This window comes from Acanthopagrus latus, chromosome 20, assembly GCF_904848185.1.
Source record: "Acanthopagrus latus isolate v.2019 chromosome 20, fAcaLat1.1, whole genome shotgun sequence".
In the NCBI taxonomy this organism is placed as follows: Eukaryota; Metazoa; Chordata; class Actinopteri; order Spariformes; family Sparidae; genus Acanthopagrus; species Acanthopagrus latus.
The window spans coordinates 11640982-11663198 of NC_051058.1; the positions used below are offsets into that span (position 1 = coordinate 11640982).

At 42.3% G+C, this 22217-nt stretch overlaps 3 protein-coding genes across 6 annotated transcripts; 2 read left to right on the forward strand and 1 right to left on the reverse strand.

The window, feature by feature from the left end:
• The first annotated feature begins 2214 nt into the window (after positions 1-2214).
• On the forward strand, positions 2215-9609 carry tlcd3bb (TLC domain containing 3Bb). 2 transcript variants are annotated; one of them, XM_037081811.1, is made up of 7 exons: positions 2215-2721; positions 4154-4358; positions 4702-4785; positions 5084-5309; positions 6261-6356; positions 7294-7403; positions 7547-9609. In XM_037081811.1, the coding sequence occupies exons 2-7, from the start codon at positions 4234-4236 to the stop codon at positions 7812-7814; spliced, it is 909 nt and encodes a 302-aa protein (XP_036937706.1). In that variant the 5' UTR covers positions 2215-2721; positions 4154-4233; the 3' UTR covers positions 7815-9609. The 2 variants fall into 2 exon arrangements, with proteins under 2 accessions (XP_036937706.1, XP_036937707.1); XM_037081812.1 differs by lacking the exon at positions 2215-2721 and adding an exon at positions 2748-3283.
• Positions 9610-10810: 1201 nt separating this feature from the next.
• Positions 10811-14620, reverse strand: pagr1 (PAXIP1 associated glutamate-rich protein 1). 2 transcript variants are annotated; one of them, XM_037081331.1, is made up of 5 exons: positions 14247-14620; positions 13748-13960; positions 11721-12054; positions 11546-11634; positions 10811-11432 (listed from the first exon to the last, which is right to left on the reverse strand). In XM_037081331.1, exons 2-5 carry the CDS (start codon positions 13920-13922, stop codon positions 11197-11199), a joined length of 834 nt encoding a protein of 277 aa, XP_036937226.1. In that variant the 5' UTR covers positions 13923-13960; positions 14247-14620; the 3' UTR covers positions 10811-11196. The 2 variants fall into 2 exon arrangements, with proteins under 2 accessions (XP_036937226.1, XP_036937227.1); XM_037081332.1 differs by having other exon boundaries at positions 13748-13963.
• Positions 13893-22118, forward strand: kif22 (kinesin family member 22). Of its 2 annotated transcripts, none has more exons than XM_037081330.1 (13): positions 13893-14022; positions 15220-15433; positions 15886-16013; positions 16209-16354; positions 16660-16869; positions 17268-17664; positions 18039-18159; positions 18820-18940; positions 19162-19342; positions 20323-20417; positions 20713-20913; positions 21021-21080; positions 21902-22118. In XM_037081330.1, exons 2-13 carry the CDS (start codon positions 15246-15248, stop codon positions 21929-21931), a joined length of 1878 nt encoding a protein of 625 aa, XP_036937225.1. In that variant the 5' UTR covers positions 13893-14022; positions 15220-15245; the 3' UTR covers positions 21932-22118. The 2 variants fall into 2 exon arrangements, with proteins under 2 accessions (XP_036937225.1, XP_036937224.1); XM_037081329.1 differs by lacking the exon at positions 13893-14022 and adding an exon at positions 14762-14918.
• Positions 22119-22217: the final 99 nt, after the last annotated feature.

The following is a 22217-nucleotide window of genomic DNA, read 5'->3' on the forward strand; positions in this document are numbered from 1 at the left end:
AAGTGGATAGAGACTCTTTTTAAAAACATTTAAAAAATAAAACAGAACTGCTCTGTACAGATTATCAGGCATAATTCAAGTCTCCACAGAAAGCCCCAAGATCCAAAGCTGAGTTTGTCTTAAAAATGGGTATAGACAACGTCAGTGTTGGACCTCGCGGCTCGTTGAGACTTCCTGTGAAGTTCCAGAAATGTTTTTTGTGGGCGATGAAATCTTCACCCGACTTTCCATCGGCATGAGCAGGTGTAGATAAGTACTTCATTTTTGTTTTTTGGGTGAACATATCCTTTAAACCTCCAAAACAAGATCCCCAGAGCCTGGATAATGTAGTCACATTTCAGCTAAATGAAATTAAAGTAAAACCAAACATGAAGTGTTCCTCTAATCCGTCACCTGTGATGTGCTGTGATTCTGTTGATGAAAATGTTGCACCCACATTTCCGTCCTGTTTGCCATCATCGGTAACACTTTACAATAAGAGTACAACACACACGCTTCAGTAATGCATGACTCATGGGCTTAATGTTATTTTGAATTCCCTTTTACTCACCATGAAAACATAAGGAGAGTCACTAAGGGTGCATTTGATAAGTTGCTCGGCCTGTCTGGAAGAGGAACAGATCCCTGTGAGCTGTATCATCAAACAGGTAGTCCAGTGCACACATGGACAAGTTAGTGCACCACCCAGCAGACAAAACATAAAAAAACAAGTCCATGTGGACAGTGGAAGACTTTCCCGTGCATGCAATACGGCCTCACATCAACATAATTCCAGCAAAGCTACAAGAGAAGATATCTAAAGGTTGCCCAGCAATCTTAAAATCAGTGGTCGCCATAATGGTTTGTCATCAGAGTCTTTCTAGATACAGTGAGATCCAGCCCTGCACCCTGTCAACACAGATTGTAAATCTTATCAACAGTTTCAGCCGGTCACTGTGCACAATCTGATGTTTTTGACTGACTTATTGAATGCAAGCGTGCAAAGATCACTTTTCGTTTTACGATGCAGAACTTTAATCGAGCTTGTTCAAATCGTTTGATCGTTAAGACACGTTCCATACAGGCTGCTCACACCACGATCCCCAACTTAAGTAAAGTCGGTTCACTAAAAAGTAAATCCCAACACTTTGCTGTTTGGATTCCTTTTCAACATCTACTTGGCATTTTAGAGACGAATCCTATGTGAAGTCGTACCAGAGGTTGCATTGCTCATTCATGGCGACTCTGTGTTTCATTTCGATTTTACACCCGAGACAAGACTGCTCCTATTTCCAACTCAGGAGCTGAATGTCTGCTGACTGAAACTGGAACATTGTTCTCAATTCGTCGTACTGAATCCTGGCGCGAGGCCTCTGCTGCACCTTACTGACTGACTGAGCTTTCGGACGACAGTGTTGGATGTTCAATGTTCTGTGGGATCTCTAAAGTCTTCAGTCAAGACTGCTGACCTGTCGTAAACAGGCCAACGAGTTCATTTCGGTTAAGTTCACCGAAATTAACTTAACTGGTGATTCTTGTTTTTATTTTTGCATCTTTTCATCACCTCTCATGTACTTTATGTGTGCCAGTCTGTCTGTTGGGCTGATTCAAGTCTTTCTGAGTCTGCTGTGCAAGTTTTGAGTGAATTCTTGAATACAGGCACAGTATATTCGCTGGACCTATGGTTCATTTCAAGCACATTTCTAACTTCTCTCCCTCTGCTTACTTCTTTTACCCTTTTTTCCCCCCAGTTGTAGGAATCATTGCAAGCCTCAGTCACAGTTCAAACATGCCCCCTACACTCTCAGGGCAGAGCTGGCCCGGGGAACAGTGTTTGCATTGATAAGCGTGTAATCTGCAAGCCTCCAAACATGTCACAGTTAATGCAAAGGCTGCAAAAATGTCAGGACTCTGAACCCTGACAAACCTTCACAGGCTCCTCTGATAAGGAGCAGCTGATAATTGATAATCAATCACCTCATTTTTCTGATCCACTCAAATGCATAACCTGCTTAAGATAATCTAAACTACTGCACAGACACACGTGTTTTGATCTGGCTGCCTTGAACAGATTTTTTTCCCCCCATCGGTTGTCTGAATAAATCACATACATGATAAGATGCTTTATTAATATGTTTGATGTTTGATGTGGACATACTGGATGTTGCAAAATTATGAATGCAACCAGATTCCATTCAACGTCTCCCTGCAAATAAAACCCCAGTTTATGAAACGCGGTGCACTGACTGGTGCAAATTGTTCTCGTCATGTCATGAGCCGCCGCCTGGACCTGTAGGAACTAGCTGGCGCAGCAGTCCGACAGTGTTGAGTCAACGCTGCATCTGCGAGGCTGAGGCGGCGGCATCTCCGGTCTGCTGCTGCGAGACAGATGAGATGACATAGTGGCTGGACTCGCTAACGTTACCACCGTACCTGGATCAAGCCGTGTCCTTGGTTTTCTTTTTTTGTTTTTCTTTTGTTTTGTCGTCGCTGGTTGCTTAAAACTGGCTAGATCGCGGGCTAGTCGCCGATGCTCTCAGTGAGCTGCCGCTCAACATAGATGTCGATCTAACTTGCTGCAAGCTAGCGTTAGCTCGGTGCCGCTACCCTTCAGACATTGAAGTGGCCACATAAACATGCGGATCATCGAGGCGGAGACCCCTGGGACATCTCCAACCTTAGACGCTTTCTGCAGGACACGAGTTTCGACTGGCCGCTGACCGGACTCTGTAGAGTTTCTGTGTAAATGACGCCTAACATTTTCCATTTATTCTAAACATGTGCAAACTCCAAATCTGTTAGCCAGCTAGCATCCACGGGTGTCGGGTAGCTCGCTTGCTAACTGCTAACTGCTACAAACAAATAACAAGCTAACAAAATAGTCTAGCTCCAACATAACATTGCCATGAATGAGTGAACAACGTGGGTAGTGGCACATGCAGATGTTGATTGTCGTTTACTGAGTGTCACCCTGTTGTTGACTACCGCTATTTGAAATGGCTCTGAACGAAATGGTTGCTAACTAAGCCAGCGGTGTCAACTGTTAGCTACAGCTAGCTTAGCTAACGGTCTTAGCGTCATTGTTAGCAGGCGCTACAACGGCGCAGACAGTTGGTCATGCCTACCAAGGCGAGGGGATGACATTTAGTGCTAGCAGCATCGTCTCTGCTCGCTAAACCTGGTTACATACTTGGATGCTGGCTGACCTAGTTTTTCATGCTAACAAGTTGACAACCAAGAAGCAAAGCTCGTCAGTGTTGTGTTACCTGTAGCTATCTGGGTCTGCTGTTAGCTTGACTAGCAGGTGCATTTTGTGAAAAGCATTATGTATGAGGTTTAGCTAAGTTGGCGTTTAATTTGACATGTGTGCTCTCGGTCTAACCGCTGCCCCGTTGAGACAGAGTTGATGAAGCTAACGTTATTTTTGTTATTAACGCTTTTAGCGGATCGGCGTCGAGACTAGCGTAACATGTCAACAATAAACCGGTCCCTATTCGCTTTTTGGGTGGTTTGCTACCTGCCAAAGCTTATTCATTTTTTCCCCCCAGTCAGTTAACATTAGCTAACGTTGTTGCCAGGAGCTATGAGCACCTGCATCCTATGTCTATGTCGATATGTTCGATGTTGGGGATTTTAAAATAGCGCATTGCGTATTTTGCTAATGGACTTCCAACTTTTTAATGAGTCAGCTAGTCTAGTGTAAGCAAACTGCTAAACCGCATGGTCGCCCTAGGAATAAATGGGAAAGTGAATAATAAGGCTCGTCATCAGATGGATGGAGGGGGCAGCATGGTGCACTAAAAGGCCCTTTTATCTGATATTCTGCTCCTGCCCTCTGTGCTCAGCATTCTTTCACTCTCTCTTGCTTTTGATCCCATGTTCTGCCCCCTTTCTCTGTAATCTGAGGCTGTTTTCCCACACTGTGCCAAAACTGTCTTTGATTCCCCCTTCATCTACCGCCTTTTTTTTTTATCTTTATAGCTTTATAACTGGCAAGACCTTTTAGTGGCATTGAAATCCTATTTTGCCACATGTGTTGGACTTTGATAAATGTGCCCTGCTGTTATCTCAGTGAGTGCAGCCAATCGTACGCTCGTGGGAGTTGCCGCTGTGGAGATCAATACAAGCTGTTTGCTCTCCGATTTGATATTTTGTGTCTTGTCTGTTTTTTCAGAGAGGGGAGAGAGCGCCACGGATCTCAAGGACCAGATTGCACACTGAACTTTTTACCTCTCGGACAGCTCGCCAGGGACCATGCTGACCATCCTAGCTGCTGGGTCTGTGTTCTTTCCAGGCCTTTTCCTTCTGTCCAAACAATGCCTGAAGTCAATCCCAGCACTGCGATGGAGCGAAGGAGATGCGGTCATTGTGTCTGCCAGGTGAGAGCTCTGGAAAACTTGTCTTTGTTTCTTGTGTGGTCTTACTTGTGAGCACCTCATTGGTGCAGACATGTCATCTGGACACTTGATGCTAATAGATCCTATACAACAGCTTACCACCAAGTATTCTAGTATTTCAGTAGTTTTCGTAGACTTAAGCTCATATGCAGTTTGTTGCATGAGTGTAGTAATGCAGGTTGTTTCGGCTGCAGTTTCAGCTGTAATGTGTCTGCATAAAAGCTTACAGGTACTACTTCTCTTATCATGTGTTAACAAGACACTCTAAAAGCTTCTACCACATTTGCTAATGAGAAATGCATTTGTTTACTTACTGCTCTTTCAGGTTGGTGTCGTCCGTTCAGGCAGTCATGGCTTCTTCAGCTGGCTACATCATTGCTTCTTCCTGCGAGGACATCATCGAGGACCAGTAAGTCCAAAAATACTGATGAGGATATTTTTCCTGTCCTTTAAAACTGCCCCGAGCATTTTTACCACTTCCTTTTAGATGGTTTTAAATTCAGGTGAGACGGATTCCATTGAGATTTTTGGGATTGCAGAGGGGAAAAGCTGTTCCTTTTTGAGAGTAGTAACTCTGCTTTTTATAGATGTGTCAGATGTTCTTGTCTTAGTTAGCAATCTAACAGGCAAACACACTGTTAGAAAAGTTGTGTTCTTGGCTGGTAACAAAGCTTTTGAGTGTATCGCGTTTCTCTCTCTCTCCACAGGCATTGGCTGACCTGCTCTTACATCATGTTCGCCGTTCCCTACTTCGTCTACGACATCTACGCAATGTTCATGTGCTACTGGTACAAGATGCAGGTCAAAGGGCACGAGGAGGCCACGGCAGCACCCCAGCACATGAGCTCAGCTCTGACCAGCTACCTGCGTCGCGAGTTCCTCATGGTGCTGCACCACGTTGTCATGGTCACCGTCTGCTTCCCTGTCTCTGTGGTAACTGTCACACGTTGCTCTTTCTGTTGGGCTGAGATGTGAAAGTATAGCACTGAATTATCTGTGTGCAACTATCCACAGGAGCAATGTGGTTATGGGGAAATTATGCCAGCCATTTTTCTATTTTTATCCAAAGTGAGACACTTAATAGACGCCTTTATGTCTAAGCGTGTAGGATGAAGGTATGTTGAGCGGTGCAGTAACCTCACCATGGCTGCAATTAATTCTTAATATCACAGTTGATTTTTAGTCTATAAAATGTATTAAGAAAATTAAGAAAAATGCACATTACAATTTCCCAGATTGTTCCTTATGTCCGAGCACCAGTCAAAAACCCAAAGACCCTTCGTTTACTTTCATAAATAACAAAGAAAAGCAGCAAATTCTTACATTTAAGAGGTGGGAATCAGAAATTGGTTTGACATTTTTGCTTGGAAAACGACTGAGACGATGATCAAAATAGTTGGCAAATAATACTCTTTAAGACAGATCAATGATCAATACTGTGACTGCTGCAGCTCGAAGATGTATAGTTATTTATCTGCGGTGGTGGTGCATAGCTGTGTGTACACTTAAGCACATGGATTAAAAGTGTGATTCACCTAATTTATACTCACACCAATTAAACCAATCCAGTAAAACCAGAGACATTTGGATGTTATACTTCCCTCTTAATGAGAGGAGTTGTTACTTGATCCCTTGGACATCTTGGAAACGTGCTAAGCGCTGCAAAGGTCACTGTTCACTATGGATTCAGAACGTTTGCAGGGACATTCACAGGTTTGTCTGACACTGTAGGAGTTAACTCTAAATGTTTTGCTTGTTGGCTCCTGCTGGATATTTAATAATGATGGGTAATATATTGCAAGAACTGCCAAAAAAACCCCAAAGGGAAAAAAAAAGCTGCAATTGCATTTTAGACAAATAACCAATTTCTCTTTCTCTCTCCAGTTTTGGCGACAAGGAAAGGGAGATTATTTCCAGGGTATAATGTTCATGGCTGAGCTCAGCACTCCCTCTGTCTGCTTAGGAAAAATCCTCATCCAGGTGAGTCTTGGTTTGGCCTCAAACAAGATTTCAGAGTGTTTGTTGCATGTGCACGTGTCACACTGAAGTCCCTCTGCACTCTCCACTTCTCTCTTTCACTTTTCGTTCAACGGACACAAGTATTTCCGGTCACTCCCGGCATGCAGCTTGTTCATGCCCGTCGGCTTCTGTTGACTGTATCTTACACGGTCCACACTGTCAGAAACATCAGTCGTTTATTGGTAACACAGTTTGCTTGAAAACACTGTAGGAGTTGCACCCCCCCACCCCCACCCCTCCTGCATTTGTTTTAGGTTGTGTGAATGTGTTGACAGTGTTTCAGTGTCCGGGTGAAGGTTGCCCCTCCATGGCTTTCTGCTTGTCCCCCACCTGGGGCTCCCACAGCTGTTGGCCTCTGAATATAGCCCCTAGTATTTAGACTGGATATTCAGCAGATACCATATCAGCTTGTCCTTCTCAGCACCCCCCCACACCCATCCATGACAACAGTGCATGAGATAAACAAGTGCTGTGGCCTTGTAGAGCCGCCCTCTTTTACGTGTAGTATAACAAACACAATGAATAATGAGAAACGATTAAGTTTTTATTCATAGGCTGACATGTAAGTCATGTGAGTAGTGAATGGGCTAGTGGTAAGCTTGTTCAGAGTGTAATCTCACCGCAGCAGCTTGACAGTTGAAGATAAAGGTAAAGTCACCCGCTGCAAACAAATGAGAATGTAGAAAATGACAAAACAAAGGGGCTGTGTCACTGCCTCCTGTAGAAACCAACCAGCTACATGGCCTCCTATACTCTCCCATCAGATACTCTAGACCAGTAGGACAATGTTAGTATTAACAAAATAACAATGGCAAATGAGATTAACCCCGTCAGCTTTCAACCAGCTGTACTGCTTGCTTTTCTCTCTCTCTCTGACTCTGTTTTTTTCTGCTCTCAGTACAAACAGCAACACACTCTCCTGCACAAAGTGAATGGGGCTCTTATGCTGATCACTTTTTTCATCTGTCGAGTCCTCCTCTTCCCTTACCTCTACTACGTCTATGGAAGGTATGTCTGTCTTTCCATCTCTGTTTTCTCATGCTCTGCTGTTTTCGCTGAGCTTGGGTCGCTAACTCGCACAGCCACATGATGTCATATTGAATGGATTGTAGATCACGCGTTTACAGATGTCTTCCTGTGTTTGAATCCAGGTACGCGTCCATTCCCTTCCACATGGTCCCCCTGTCGGTGCCCTGGCACTGTAACCTTGGCGCCGCTCTGCTCATGGCGCCCCAGCTCTACTGGTTCTCCCTGATCTGCAGGGGAGCCCTGCGGCTATTCATGGGCACCTCCCGCTCTCAGAGACCACATGCGAGCACGGCGGCAGCCAAGGAGCGGCAGACGGATGGCAACGCACTGCCACAGCCTTCCAACGGCTACAGCGCGCGCCCCACAGAGCCCGAGCTGGCCACTCACTGAGAAGAATGGCAGGGGGAGGGTGGGGAGGGAAAGGAAGGCGAATGTACCAATGAGTATGTAAAGGAAGGAAAGCTTTTGAGGGAAAAAGCGAGACTTGAAACAAGTAGCAATATAGAGAAAGCTACAGACGACGGCCTCAAAGAGTGCTGAAGTGTTTGTGTCCAGCAATCTAACAGCTGGGTGTTTGGTTGCTGGCCTTCAGGCACTTCAGCTTCTCAGTTTGTAGGAAACAGAGTGTTAGTGCACTCAGTATTTAAAGATGTCATCGGGCACTGTGACAGATAGGAACATGCACTGACCTGAGAGGAATTTGCCTGGATGTATAGCAAGCATAGATGGCTACTTCCCTCATGTAGATCAAATTCAGTCCTCTCTGCCTCACAGTACAGGAAGAGCAGGAAAATAGGAATGTATTATATTGTATGTTAGTACATTTGCTGTAGATGGAAGGCCTGATTCAGTTTAGTAATGGAGACGACCTTCAAAAAAGAAAAAAAATCCCGGCTAAGCAGTATTTTGACTTGTTAGTGTTTATTATCTGTATCCTCTATGTAGTCACTGTCACTCTAACAAAATGTAACCAACCTGCAGACCGACTCACCTTTAGAAGGGAGATAATCTCATATGACTGTATTCTGCTGCCTTATCCCTTTCCCCCCCATTTTTTGCAGTTTCTTAAAGTTTTTAATTTATTTTAACCCTCAGAGGAGAAGGAAGAGGCTCCCTCGGACAGAAAAATGTGACGGGTGTACATAGCCGATGTAAAATTGTCCTTATTTCCACGTCAGTATTAGGTCAATGTTGACTTTTCTTTTTTTATGTTTAGGGTTTTGTCTCAGTTCTGCATCCCATTTTTAAACAATGGCGTCTTAGCACATACAAATCATTTCACACTTTTCCAGCTTAGTGTACACAAACCACCCCCCCAAACGTTGACGGCAGCGCTTCTCGTTTCAGTGTAGATATGACCTCATTCCATTTACTGGTATCACAAAGTGTTTTTTGCATTCAAGGAAGTGATGCACAGTAGCAGTCACTTTACATGTGTTTTATTTTTTTTTTATAGTTTGGTGCTGATGTGAATCTCTAAATATCCATCTGATTGGCTGGAATATTTCATTAAGGGATCCATGAGATTTGAGTATATTTAGCTTCGTTAGAGAACTTCTTATGTTGCAGTTTGAAGGGAAACAAAAGTGAAATCTTGTAAGGAAGCATACACTTGTGATTGACATGCAGCAAATTTGTCCATGGCAACTTATTTTCCTAATTATTTTTTTAACCACAAACTGTCTAAACCATTTAAATTGTATGATTTGCTTCTATTCACTAAGCCGTTTATTTGAGCCACTGGTTCCATGAACCTTCCGTGAACAAAATGTTAGCTCTTTATCATTTAAGGTCTGTTTTAAAGCAGCTTCACTGTCCTGCAAATGGGTCTTAAAAAATTAAGAAAAAAAAAAAAAAAAAAAACCAGCTCAGAAACCATACCAACAGGGCAGCGTGTGCCAAATCATCTGGACAACTGTGGGCATGTTGAACACAGAACATCCATTCCCCTGTTCCATGAACTCATGAAGTACTGCTTCTTGACAATACTAAACCATTTCAACTGATGTACTGTATATTCCACAAAATGCTCGTTATTTATTTGTAAGTATTTATTTATTTATTTATTTGGTTTGTGGTTTTTGAATGCATATTTATGCATACATATTAAACTATATGCTTCTGAGCCTTATGTGAAGGCTGTATTGTTACTCAAACTTAGCTAAAATATACTTCTCTGTCCTGAGCCTGCCTTGAGTCTTTTTTTTCCCCAACTTCTATTCTGCCAGTGTTGAAAAATTTTTTAAATTACAAACCCAGTTTGGGAAATTGATCATCACTTCATCATTGGTCAAAAACAAGCCAGGAGAGGGCACCAGAATCCATGAATTCATGTAATATTTTAACAGTTGACTTGTTGACCCCAGCACAGATGATACTCTACAGCATGAGGAGGCTTTTTATGTGTTGTTTCATGAAGTAAATTCCACACATTGTGGATAAATGACAAATGATGAAGTGTATAATCAGTACATTGATTTTACTGTTGTAGATGTTTAAGGTCAAGTTCATTTGAACCCCTTTAAATACTGTTTGGTAATTAAATCTACAACAATGCATCATATTCCTTAAGATATGCATGCATATATATATATATCTATATATATCTATATATATATATATATATATCTATATATATCTATATATATATATTGCGACACTCCTGTTAGAACAACAAATCTAACAAAAGTCAACCTGTTTTCAACTTTGTGATGATGCATTTTCCACCTAAACCAAGGGTTTTTAAAATATTTTATTTTGCGTAAAAGAACACTTTGAGTTCATTGAAAAATATTGAAAATCACATTCAGAGATACATGGTTTTCATTGGACAGGAAGGGTATCAAAAATTCTGGAAAGTATAAAACGTTGTGAGACAAATGTAGTGGAGTAAGAAGAATAGTCTGAGATGTAGTGGAGCTGAAGTATAAAGTTGCATAAAATTGAAATGTGTACTTTGCCACTGGTACACCAGGAGTGGTAGGCCAGAGTGTTCAGTGTAAATTAAAGGGGTAACGACCAATTTGAGACATTAAAGTGTGTTTACAGAACTTGGGGAAGGACTACTGCACATGTGAGAAAAGTGATAGAAACCCCTTTCATGGCTCAAGAGGAAGCTGACGAACTGCCTCTAGTGATGTCACTCAGTGTTGACGTTGCATTGTGGGTAATGTAAGCTGCAGGTTTTTGAAAATGAAGACGACTACGTGCAATAAAGAAATCAGCTTTATGAGTCCCAAGTGTTAACATAGTGAAACGTTAGATTAGCGGACTGCTTATTAAAATCTGGCACCTACATTACCCACAATGCAGCTTCATGAGGCACTTGATCAAATTACATGCAGCTACAAAAGGCTTTAAACCACTTTCTTTCACATATGCAGTGATCTGTAAACACAACTATACAAATTTTATTGTATGTTTTTTTTAATCCATACAATTTTGACTTAATGTGATGTCATATAATGTATTTGATTCAGTGCATTAGCATAAATACATTTCGATCTTATTATTATATCCCCCAGTCCTCCACAAACTTAAGTTTCACTGATGATCATATACAATTACGGGGGATTTTTGTGACCCACGCTTACTGCACACTGACTGCAGAACAGTTAACATTCTCCAGGGTTAAAATATTTATTGCCAATATACAAAACACACATAGAAAACATACAAAACTTGTTACATTAAAAAAAATTCAAGTTTTGAGAAAGCCTCAGAAAGATTTTGGCCTAATTTGCCTCAGGGCCAGTCCTCGTCTCTTAATACTTCAGTATCTCCTCTGTCTCGGGGAGAAGATGGTGTTGGGGTTGCTGTCACGTTCCCTTTCTTTCTCCCGCTCCTTCTGACTGTTAGGAGACAGAGCCTCCTCCAGCTTCTTCTCCGTCTTGAAGAGATCTCGGCCAGTGCGCATGATGTGCTCCTCGATTTTGCGGTGGCGCTTCATGTCTGACAGTACTTTGTCTAGCCGAGCTTCCCTTTTCACAGAAGCGCGGGCTGAAGATCCTGGGGGGAGAAGAAAAAGAAAATCACCAAACGATCGCTTTTACTTTGCCTTTAGAGTTTAATGATAGCAAACAGTGGAGAGCCAAGCAAATCCTTCTCATTTCCTTTCATACCTGGTGTTCTGCGTCTGTTGATGAAGGAGCTTTTGGGAGTGGCTTGCATTTGCTCTTCATCAAAGTCAAACTCAGTTGGAGAAGGTGGCCTGGGGGAAAAAAGTAAAGAGGTTTGTCATCCGCAATACCTACAAAATCCCGAAGAGATGAAATGATGAGAAGTAGCAGTACTGACTTGCGCTCTCTCTCCTCCCTCTCCCTTTCCTTTGCTGCATCGTCCTCGTCGTCTCTTTCGGGTGAGGGCTTACGTTCAGGCGTAAGCGACCTCCTAGGAAGGGGCACAAAGTCCAATTCCAGCATCTCGCCTTTCGCGAGGATCTCATAGAGTCTTTTGATCTCAGCGGGAGGGGGCATCCAGTTTTTGGGGTCCTCCATTTCCTCATCGCTGTATGGGATCTCCCATTCGCCGTCCTCCACCGCTTCCTGCTTTCCCTCTTCTCCGTCCACGCCTGTGTCTGCCTGAGGTTCATCCTTGTTTGCCTCTCCATTTGCTGCATCTGTGTCTCCATCTAAGATGGTAGCAAAAATAGTGCAGGAAGGCTGTTTAGTAAAAGCTGTTGAGTGATCAACGATAGGAATAACAGTACAACCTGTTGATTTATGCATCATGCAGAATTATAGCACAACCATATTACATTATACTCTATGTTGTATTACAAATAAATTACATTGTGACTATTTATTCAAATCTACAGTGCTATATATTTTGGATGTCAAGTGCTGCGTGAAACGTACAAACTGGGAAAAAGGTTTAAAGCAACTGGTGAAGGTTAAAAAGTCAACACAGGTTAATGAACAACTTTAAAAGGTGGAAACACCACCTGCTGATTCTTCAGTTATGTCAATAAAAGTTATTTTGTCTCTTTTTATCAGCTATTATTTCCCAGATACGATAATTAGCCAGTAATATATAATTTCTAATATCTTGCTGATAATTTATCGACCCATTAAATATCTGCATTCCTGTTTTTAACCTACCAACCATTACTTGCAATCTCTTTGTACTTATCCATTCATTACTTTTACTGTTTTTTTTGGTCACATTAAGTAATAAAGGTGCAATATGTAAGACCTGGCAAGCTATTGATGCAGCACTAAAAACATGGGGGTCAGCATATCACCAGAGTATCAGCTAACTGCAGCTGCAGTTAGCTAATGAGCTTAGTTAGCCACACATCTAGCGGTCCAGATTGGGAGCTTGAAGCACCAGAGGAGTGTCTGGGTGCGTTACGAATCAAATATGTACTGCAGCTGACCTTACAAAGTACACGCTGCTGCACAAAATGTTGCAGTCCAAATAACATAGAACTTACACTTAAATGTGTTTTCTTCCATCAGTGAGTTGTCAAATGTTTGAGCTCTCTCTGCTTTGTTTAGGTTAGCGTGACACATCGTTGGGTATGTGGCGTATGTTTCCCTCCACAGAGGATTGTGGGATGGAATAGCTAGAAAAGCATGCTGGCTTGTATACTGCAAAATGGGACCGGACGTACTAGGGCATCCTGTTATTTTTGGCATGCTGCAGTTTACATATTTCCTATCGAGACATATTAAAATCATACTAACTCAGCATGCTTATTCTGACCCAAAATCCTCTGCGCAGTGGGTCACACACGTCACAGTGTGTAAAGCATAACCTTATTGAAAGAATGACAGACACCACAATGACAGATGAAAGCATATTTAGTAGTAAGTACTATTTTGTTATTTGTACTCGAAACTTTTGTGCGACACATATAGAATCAGGAGGGTGAAAGTTCAAGGTGCACAGTCATGACAAGTTAGTATGTCCCAATGGTATGCACACTGCAAGCAACAGTGTGTACCTTGTAAGAGCAGCTGCAGTACGAAAGTGCTAAAAGTAAAAAGAATGTGATTCGAAACGCACATTAAATCTTATCTGGCATTTTAAACAGTATGGAAATGTGAGAATGGGAATTTAAGGTCGGTGTTTACACTGCTAGGGTAGGAAGTTTGTGCAGGGACGGACCGGAGCTAGCTTGTTAGCATGCTAACTTATTCATACTGTCAAAACTGTTATTTCTTCCCATTCTGTGGATTCTTAATAATATTTTGCCCAAGTTTTCCCACTACACTTCCTACATATTAACTCCAATCAGTACGTGTGTATTGGGGACTTTTTAGACTCTGAATTAAGTCTTTCTCCTTCAAAGTTAAACTTATTCCCAACTATGGAGTTACCCTTTTCGTCCTTGCTCGCAGTATCCTCTTCCTCCTCCGTGGCAGCAGTCATCTCGGTGTCCTGTTGCTCCGTGTCGCCCGCCTCCTCCTGGTCTGCTGTAGGTCTCTCGGTGTCCTTCACACCCAGAGCCTCTATGCCCTCTCTGAGCGAAGAGTCTGTGGCCTCAGCCTGCATCCTTCCCGCTGCTGCTGGATCACTTTATAGCCACAGATCTGCTGAACAGAAGAGATTCATTTTTTTTAGTATGAGTGGAAGTAACTCTCAATCATGTGAGGTAAGAGGTCTGAGAAAAGGGGCGAGTCGGGAATACTAGCATGACTTAAAGGTTTAACAGGAAGCTCAGTCGGGAGGTTGCTGTTAACTTTGCTGCATGAGCCTCCAGTTAACGAAGCAACAAATTAAAACGTGTCCTAATTTGACTTCACTAAGTTAGCTAGCTAACGTCGGGCCCAGCGATGAGATAGTTCTACACAGAAACACACCAAAAAGATAACATACCTTAGACAGTCATCACCGTGTGCACGGTTTATCGTCAATCTCTGGTGTTGTAGCTAAACGTCGTGAATAAAACCGAAGCGCTCCATTAGACATGCTAGGGATAATAAACGATTATGCGGAGACGTAAACATAGCGCCATTTTGGACCAGAAGAACTGCGTGACGAGCTGCTCGGTGTTGTCGGACCTGCTCGCCCCCGCTGATCGAATATCACATGGACGGAGCACCGACTGCACAATGAGACGCAGCAGTCATCCTGGTATGTGATGTGCAGATCTACTGCTGGCACGACGTCCTGTGCAGTGCGCAATCGCGAACAGGCCTGAATGAAAATTGGGCGAGATTTTAATAAACACTTTTTGCTTTACTCCTAACGCTCCATAACCATTTTTAAAAAGCGAACGTGTGTGTGTTAATATAGCATACCGTTTTCTACTATATTATATAAACGAGTAAATCTTTTAAATGAGGACGCCAGACGTCAAAGAGGCGCCAGCGTTTCTGATTGGCTGATGGCCGCTTCCGGTTGCTGCGCTCCTCATTTGAAAACTTCGGTTAGTTGCTCAGGGGGGCTCGATGATCGCCATTGTTAAAAGACGGTGCTCGCAATGTTGCTAAAAGTTCAACTTGGAGAGTAACGAGGGTTTGTTCAAGGAACGCGCTACTAATATCGGTAAGCGCTAACGAAACGTTATTAATTCTACCGATGAAAGAGTAACTGACCTAAGCTTGGCAGGTTCGTGAAGCAGGGGTAAACTTTACGTTAGCTAACGTTAGCTATGTTAGCTTGATAATAGACGGTTAAGGACATGGCTAATAAAGTGAGACTTGCTCAATATGACAGTGCTTTGTTGGACGGGAATACACGTTGAGTTGAAATATAAGCCAATGCGTCCATCTTTTCAGTTTAAAGTACCCTTTATACGTCGTTATGTTAGTTATGCTTGGCTAACTTGGCCTGTGTTGTTGTCCAGGCCCTTTTGTTTTTAACAGCTCAACCATGGCTCAGCGTGTGGCACAGTCAGATGGAGGAAACAAGAAGGCTACCAGGGTTCGGGTAGCGGTTCGTCTGCGACCCTATATGAGCAAACCCGATGAGAAAGACGAGGGACCATGTGTGAGAGGCCTGGACTCACAGAACCTGGAGATAGTCAACTGGAGGAACGCCACAGAAACAGTCAAATACCAGTCAGTGTCCTCACCATGATTTAACTAGTATAATTTATGACTGATTCCACTATTAGTATCTCTATTATTGTCCACTAATTGTGATGTTTTTTCAGCTTTCAGCAATTTGTTGCCTGAGTTGCTCGGTTTTGTTTATTGAACTGGTCTGTGTGGGCATGGGTGTGAAGTGAACTGTTAAACAGCATCTTAAACAGGTTGTCGTCTCTGAGCAGTAGGCCAGAATTTGGTAGCTGGTGCTAATATCAACTCTCTCCTGCAACACTCCCACTAGCAACTTCTGGGCTTTCTGGGACGTTACTGGGAGAGAACAAACTGTTGTCTGTTGTCGTTTTATGACAGTCAAATACCAGTCAGTGTTCTCACCATCATCTAACTAGTATCATTTATGACTGATTTCACTCTTTGTATCTCTAATTATTTTCCACTAATGAATTCTAATCGTGATGTTTCAGCTTTGATGCTTTTCATGGTGAGCAAACAACCCAGCAAGAGGTTTTCCTCTCATCAGTGAAGCCTATACTGCCACACATACTGAAGGGACAAAATGCCAGTGTCTTTGCCTATGGACCAACGGGAGCTGGTATGTTAAAGTTGTGTTGACTATTACAATTTCATAATCTGAAAAATTCACCAGCCAAAATATTTTAAATCAAGGTGATGTTACACACTCATGTTGGCCTCTCACTTTAAGTTCACAACTTTTTTGTACATGTATATTTTTTTTTCTGTTTTTTACATGTATTCTCCTCCCAACTCACTCCATCCTCTTTCATAGGTAAAACCCATACCATGATGGGCAGTTCAGAGCAGCCAGGTGTGATCCCCAGAGCTGTCAGAGAAGTCTTTAATCTGGTCAAAGCTGAAGATGAAGGATGGGACTACAGCATTGGCATGTCTTATTTGGAAATTTACAACGAGAAGGTGTGTGTAACGACCTGTATAGTGTTACCTGGTAGTTGTGAAATAGTGTAACGAAGTGAAACACAACACTAGCCCACATTACACCATGTGACATTAGGGTTAGTAAGTTTTTATGTCTCTGGAAATAAATAGTCCGGCATAAACCACCAATATATTAAAATACCTTTTCAATCCACATCTGAGCTGCTTCAATCGTTGCTCGTCCAGTGACCTGATGGAAATATTCTGTGCTGTTTTTGAGCATCTTTGGTTTATGTGTTTGAAGTCGTACAATAAACAATTGCCTCCTTCTTTCCTTCTCTCAGGTGCTCGACCTTTTATCGCCAAACTCCCAGGATTTGCCGATCAGAGAGGACAGGGACAAAAACATCCTCATCCCTGGACTCACTCATATGACCATCTCCTCCTTCTCAGACTTTGACAAACACTTTGTCCCCGCCAGCCTCAATCGTACAACAGCATCGACCAAACTGAACCAGCGCTCCAGCCGCAGCCACGCTGTCCTCCTCATCAAGGTTTGACATGCAGACTCCTCAACTCGTGAGAGAGAATTTGTTGACTGTGTAGCTCAGTTATGTTCATTGAACTGGTCTATGTGGGTATGGCTATGTAGTGAACTGTTAAACGGCATCTTAAACAGGTTGTGGTCTCTGAGCGGTAGGCCAGAATTTGGTAGCTGGTGCTGATATCAACTCTCTCCTGCAACACTCCCGCTAGCAACCTCTGGGCTTTCTGGGACTTTACTGGGAGAGAATACACTGTTGTCTGATGTCCTTTTTATTGACTTTATCCATGTCTACACTCTTACTCCTTATGTTTTATGGCTGAATGCACAATGTCCAACATTTTATCATAGATCTTTCCTGCCTCATCTAACCTTTAATTGCTGACGTCTGTGTCTCAAATGATCTAGGTTGTTCGGACTCAGCGCATCTTGCCCCACAGACAGCAGACAGGCAAACTTTACTTGGTAGACCTGGCCGGGTCTGAGGACAACCGGCGCACTGGCAACCAGGGCATCCGTCTGAAGGAGAGCGGTGCCATCAACCTGTCTCTCTTCACACTCAGCAAAGTTGTGGACTCTCTGAACTCTGGCACTGCCGTCCGCGTGCCGTACAGAGACAGTAAACTAACACGGCTGCTGCAGGACTCTCTGGGCGGATCAGCACACTCTGTCATGATCACCAATATTGCGCCTGAGTACAAATACTATTTCGATACCTTTAGCGCACTCAACTTTGCTGCCAAATCCAAGCTCATTGTGAACAAGCCCTTCACTCGAGAAACTATGGCTGTGCCTACACTACCAGGTGAGTGAGAAATGCACTGTTTTTAGAGGAATCAGCTCTGATAGTTTGATCTAAGGCCAATAGAGGGCACCAATTTCACATCCCAGAGGAGGAAAATCAGCCAGTTGTCTCTGAGCATGATTGACATCCTCTTTAAAATGTAAAGCTGTGTTGTTTTGATACATTTTCTTCCTTGTCTTAAATACATTCCTGACATTGTTCCTCCCTTGGCTTCAATTTAGGCTCTGCAATGCAGGTTTGACTAATGCTGTGCCATTTTCGTCTGGGTTGCTTTACACTCTAGCGTTTCCCCCCCCCCCCCCCCGAAAAAACCCACTGTTGCTCCATTGTGCGGAATACTAAGTTGTTAATTTCCCTTCTGCCTTCATCTTCAGTGAAGCGGGGCAGAGACGAGCATGAGGCGCAGGGTTCTGGCACTCAGCCACAGAAGAAGAGGCAGAAAGAAGAGAGGAAGACTGAACAAGACGGCTCCTCACCCTCCTCACATATTCACAGGTTGAAGACCACACACACCCACATTCTTAATATTTATCTAGCTAATAAGACCAGCCCATCAATTTTAATCTACACAACAGAAACCTCAACCAAAGCCTCAGAGCTGTGTGGGCCAGGATTTTATAGCTTGTGCTGAAAGGAACTCTCTCTGCAGCACTCCCATTGGCTACAGCTGCTGTGTCCACTGGGATCGCTGGGAGAGATACAAGCCCTGGTTTCTTGCCATCTGTTATGAGTTGTATAATTCTGTCCAGGCTGTGAATCTTGACAACTTGTGACAACCTTTTGACTTATGAGCTACTGACCATTCTGCCATCTCATCTACTTCAGTTTTCTCTGTCTCAAATTGTTGCTCTCTCTAAGCCTGTCAGAGCCATCATTTGTTCACAAGGTTTCTCATCTTTTTTTCATTGAACTGGTCTGTGCATGGGTGTGAAGTGGACCATCAAACAGCATCTGAGCAGTAGGCCAGAATTTGGTAGCTGGTGCTGACATCAATTCTCTCCTGCAACACTCCCACTAGCAACTTCTGGGCTTTCTGGGACGTTACTGGGAGATAAACAAACCGGTGCCTGCTGACTTCTAAGCTGCTGACCACACTGTCACCCCCTCTACCTCCTGCCTCCTTTTTCTCTGTCTTGATGCATTGGTCTCTTTCAGCCCTTCAGAACCATCGGTGATGGACAGACTAATAGCTCTGGAGAAGCTGATGATGAGCTGCCAGGAGAAAGATAGACTTGGCATGCTGAAAGATGTGGCTCAGTCTCGCAAGGAGATCCAGGTGATAATGCACACCTACATCAAAGCTAGAGTGTATTCATGTGGGTGCATATTAAACAGCATCTTATATGGGTTTTGATCATTTTATATCTACAGCTGCTCTAATCTTGTCTTTTCTGTGATTTTTACCAGATGCTGATACCATAAGTTTTATCCAACTTAATCAATCTGCTCTTCATAGTGGATATTTGATCAAAGTTTTGGTTTTTTGACTTTCTGCAGGAGCTCAAAGAAAAGCAGAAAGAGTTTGAGAGCAAGGCCATGCTGTTTAGTCGCTTGGGTGGAGAAAAGTCCAGTGCCAAACAAGAGCCTGCCTTTAAGAACAACATAGCTCCTCTACAAAGAAAACAGTTAACTGCATCAAAACCCAATAAGCAGCAGGCTGTGGTCCAACCCCTCCAAGGTCAGTATGTGACTGCTACTGAAAGAATTTACACAAATGCTTCTCATCTATTGTATATTTTAAATTCAAGTTGTAGGAATAAACTAGGACTGCAACTAAAAATGATTATCTATAAATCTGCTGCTTATTTTCACGACTAATCACTTGAATAGTTAGTCCGTAAAATATCAAAAAATTAAAAGAAAAGTGACTCCAGCAACGGTCTTCATTAACAAGCATTTTTGACAAAGAAAAGCAAAGAATTGATAATCAAACTAGTTGCATTAAAGAGTTATAATTTGCCAAAGAACCACCATATTAAGTCTAGGTGTATCAAATCGTTACAGTTGCAGTATGTAGGAATAAGACCCCTGTCAAATTCATACTTAAAATAATTAAGGGACAGCATATCACTAGAATAATGGCTGCTGCGAAATGTAGCTGCCATCATTGCATCATTAGCTAGTTAGCTCAATTAGCCGTGCAGCTAGAGCCACAGACAAAGGAGCTTTGGACTGGGAAGGACTGGGCTACCATGCTTACTCCATTATATATTGCACCTTTTTAAAAATGCTCTTGAATGCTAAAGTCCTATATTTAAAAAAATAATGACCTTGGACAAGCCTGATTCAGCATTGTGTAGAATTCTGTTGTTCATGTCTCTCACTAATTCTGTTATGTTGAATCACTGGAGCTATTGAGAAGCTGCAATGTGATCCAAGACCTCAGTCTACAGTATAGGAGCCAGAGAATGTATCAAATGACGATGAGGAGGAATTATTTTTACACCCCTCAGCAGCTTAGAGAATGAGCCAGATAACTTGCGTCGGCATTTGCCTTTGAAACATCATTAAACTGCCCTGAAATAAGACATTTGGATCTGTTTCAATACACTATTTATTTATTTGTTTATATAAATCTAGTGTTTTTTGCAGGTTGTGTTCTAATATGTTGCATCAAATGGGTTTAACATTAATTCTCTGTGGTTTCCTCCCACACAGTGTCGCAGCTCCAGCCTCTTCAGCAGCTTGCAGTGGTCAAGAAACAGTCCGTCTGCGTCAAGAGAAAGGAGAGGAAGCTTTCAGACCAGGTTGAGGTCAGCATCCGAGCCTCGGCTGTGCTGCGCTTAGCTTGACACATCTGCAGAATTGCAAGCATCAGAAACAAGCTGACGTGGTGCATTAGCTTCAATTTGTTTTTTGACTCGGCAAACTGCAACACCCCCAATTTATTAGGTCAAATTAACCTGTTTTCCAGACCACTATGGACAAATAAACGTTAACAGTAAAAAAAAAAAAAAAAATAGACTTGTATGTACTGTAAGTTTTCTATATTTGTGTAAAATGCTAGTTTTAAATCCAGGTTTTACACTATTTATCTTTTCACTCTAGCCTCCAGACGGTAAAGAGAATATCATGGACAGTGGCTGGGAGTCCCAAGTAGACAACTCGATGCTGGAGCAGTCCAGACAGAAAATCTTGCAGGTTCTGAACACCGGCTCCCTAAAAGAGCTGAAGGGTCTGCAGCAGATTGGCGACAAGAAAGCGAAGCTCATCCTGGGCTGGAGGGAGATCCACGGTCACTTCACAAAGGTTAGTGTCAAGACTGTCCAGCTCAGATTGTGTTGCTCACCCCACAACAAAACCCTGTCCTCAGTGTTTTTGTCTATTTATCTCTGCCGTGATTTATTGTTTTGCAGTTGGAGGATCTGGGAAAAGTTGAGGGCATGACGGAGAAGAGATTTTCCACCTTCATGAAGGTAAGATTAGTCTTCAGTGAAAAGAATAGATGAAAATGACGGCAATGCTGACACTATTTCTGTTCAGATTTTTGTTTATGGTCACCACTGAGTCCAAACTGAAATATCTCAAATTAAATGGATTGCCATGAAATATCGTTTCCGCTAGTGACCTGATGAGGTTGACAGTTTAGTGATACAGTTCATGTATCACTAAACATTACAGCTGCTTAACATTGGCATTTTAGCATTTAGCTTAAAACTCCATTGAGCCTCAGTGTCCCCTCATAAAGCTCTAAAACTGGCTGTAGTTGATACTAATACAGTGGAGCTAATGGCCGGTAATGGTATGTAAGTAATTCACTTGATGCATTTTGCCAAAATTTTCATATAAATATACCATATTATATCTGATTCTGTTACTTCTATACCCTACTGTATCACTAACTTCATTTCACCTTCAATGGCACAATATATGGCACTGTACTACATTATGTCAATTCATACACCTGACATATTACGATATTGACTGTTGTAATTTTATATAACTATAAACAAGTTGTCAGGTTTTATATTAAGCGTGGTGTTTGCTGTCAACATAAACTAAACAGACTACTGCTGTCACTTTGTACAGTTATTCTGTCTGTCTTTAATTGTCCTTGTATATTTTTGATGTTTACTTCTATTCTTATTTTAGTTCAACATACCTCCGACTATTTATCTTTATTTACGTTACCTATTTATCTATCTGTACTCACTTCCCCTTGTTGTTGTTAATAAAGCCTTATCTTATTGGGCTCTGCAGTCTCTTACTAATGTTTGTCTCTTTTTCACTTTTTCAGGCGAACATCCTGAGTGCCATGGGGAAATGATTCTTTTATTGTATTTTTTTTATTATATATTTTTTATCATTGCCATGTCTAATGTATATAATTTCTATCTCAGAAGCTTTTTGTTTGTCTTTTAATGCTATGCTTTGGTTTTATGATATTTTTGTAGTTACCACTGTGTTCCCGCTGGTGGCGCACTACTGCTTTTTAATAAACCTTTCACATGTCATTGAACGTCTGAGTGTTTATTTCATGGTTGTAAATAAACGTGGCACACTTTTCTCACATGTCTTGAACGTCCCTCACCCATGACTTCCCTCTCGGGTCA

Coding starts and splice junctions, on each gene's coding strand:
- tlcd3bb (XM_037081811.1), top strand. CDS start 4,234: ATGCTGACCATCCTAGCTGCTGGGTCTGTGTTCTTTCCAGGCCTTTTC. Junction 5,310..6,260: donor TCTGCTTCCCTGTCTCTGTG/GTAACTGTCACA, acceptor TTCTCTCTCCAG/TTTTGGCGACAAGGAAAGGG. Junction 7,404..7,546: donor CTCTACTACGTCTATGGAAG/GTATGTCTGTCT, acceptor GTTTGAATCCAG/GTACGCGTCCATTCCCTTCC.
- pagr1 (XM_037081331.1), bottom strand. CDS start 13,922: ATGCAGGCTGAGGCCACAGACTCTTCGCTCAGAGAGGGCATAGAGGCT. Junction 12,055..13,747: donor TGCGAGCAAGGACGAAAAGG/GTAACTCCATAG, acceptor CTACCATCTTAG/ATGGAGACACAGATGCAGCA. Junction 11,433..11,545: donor CAACAGACGCAGAACACCAG/GTATGAAAGGAA, acceptor TTCTCCCCCCAG/GATCTTCAGCCCGCGCTTCT.
- kif22 (XM_037081330.1), top strand. CDS start 15,246: ATGGCTCAGCGTGTGGCACAGTCAGATGGAGGAAACAAGAAGGCTACC. Junction 17,665..18,038: donor GGCTGTGCCTACACTACCAG/GTGAGTGAGAAA, acceptor CTTCATCTTCAG/TGAAGCGGGGCAGAGACGAG. Junction 20,914..21,020: donor TCCACGGTCACTTCACAAAG/GTTAGTGTCAAG, acceptor ATTGTTTTGCAG/TTGGAGGATCTGGGAAAAGT.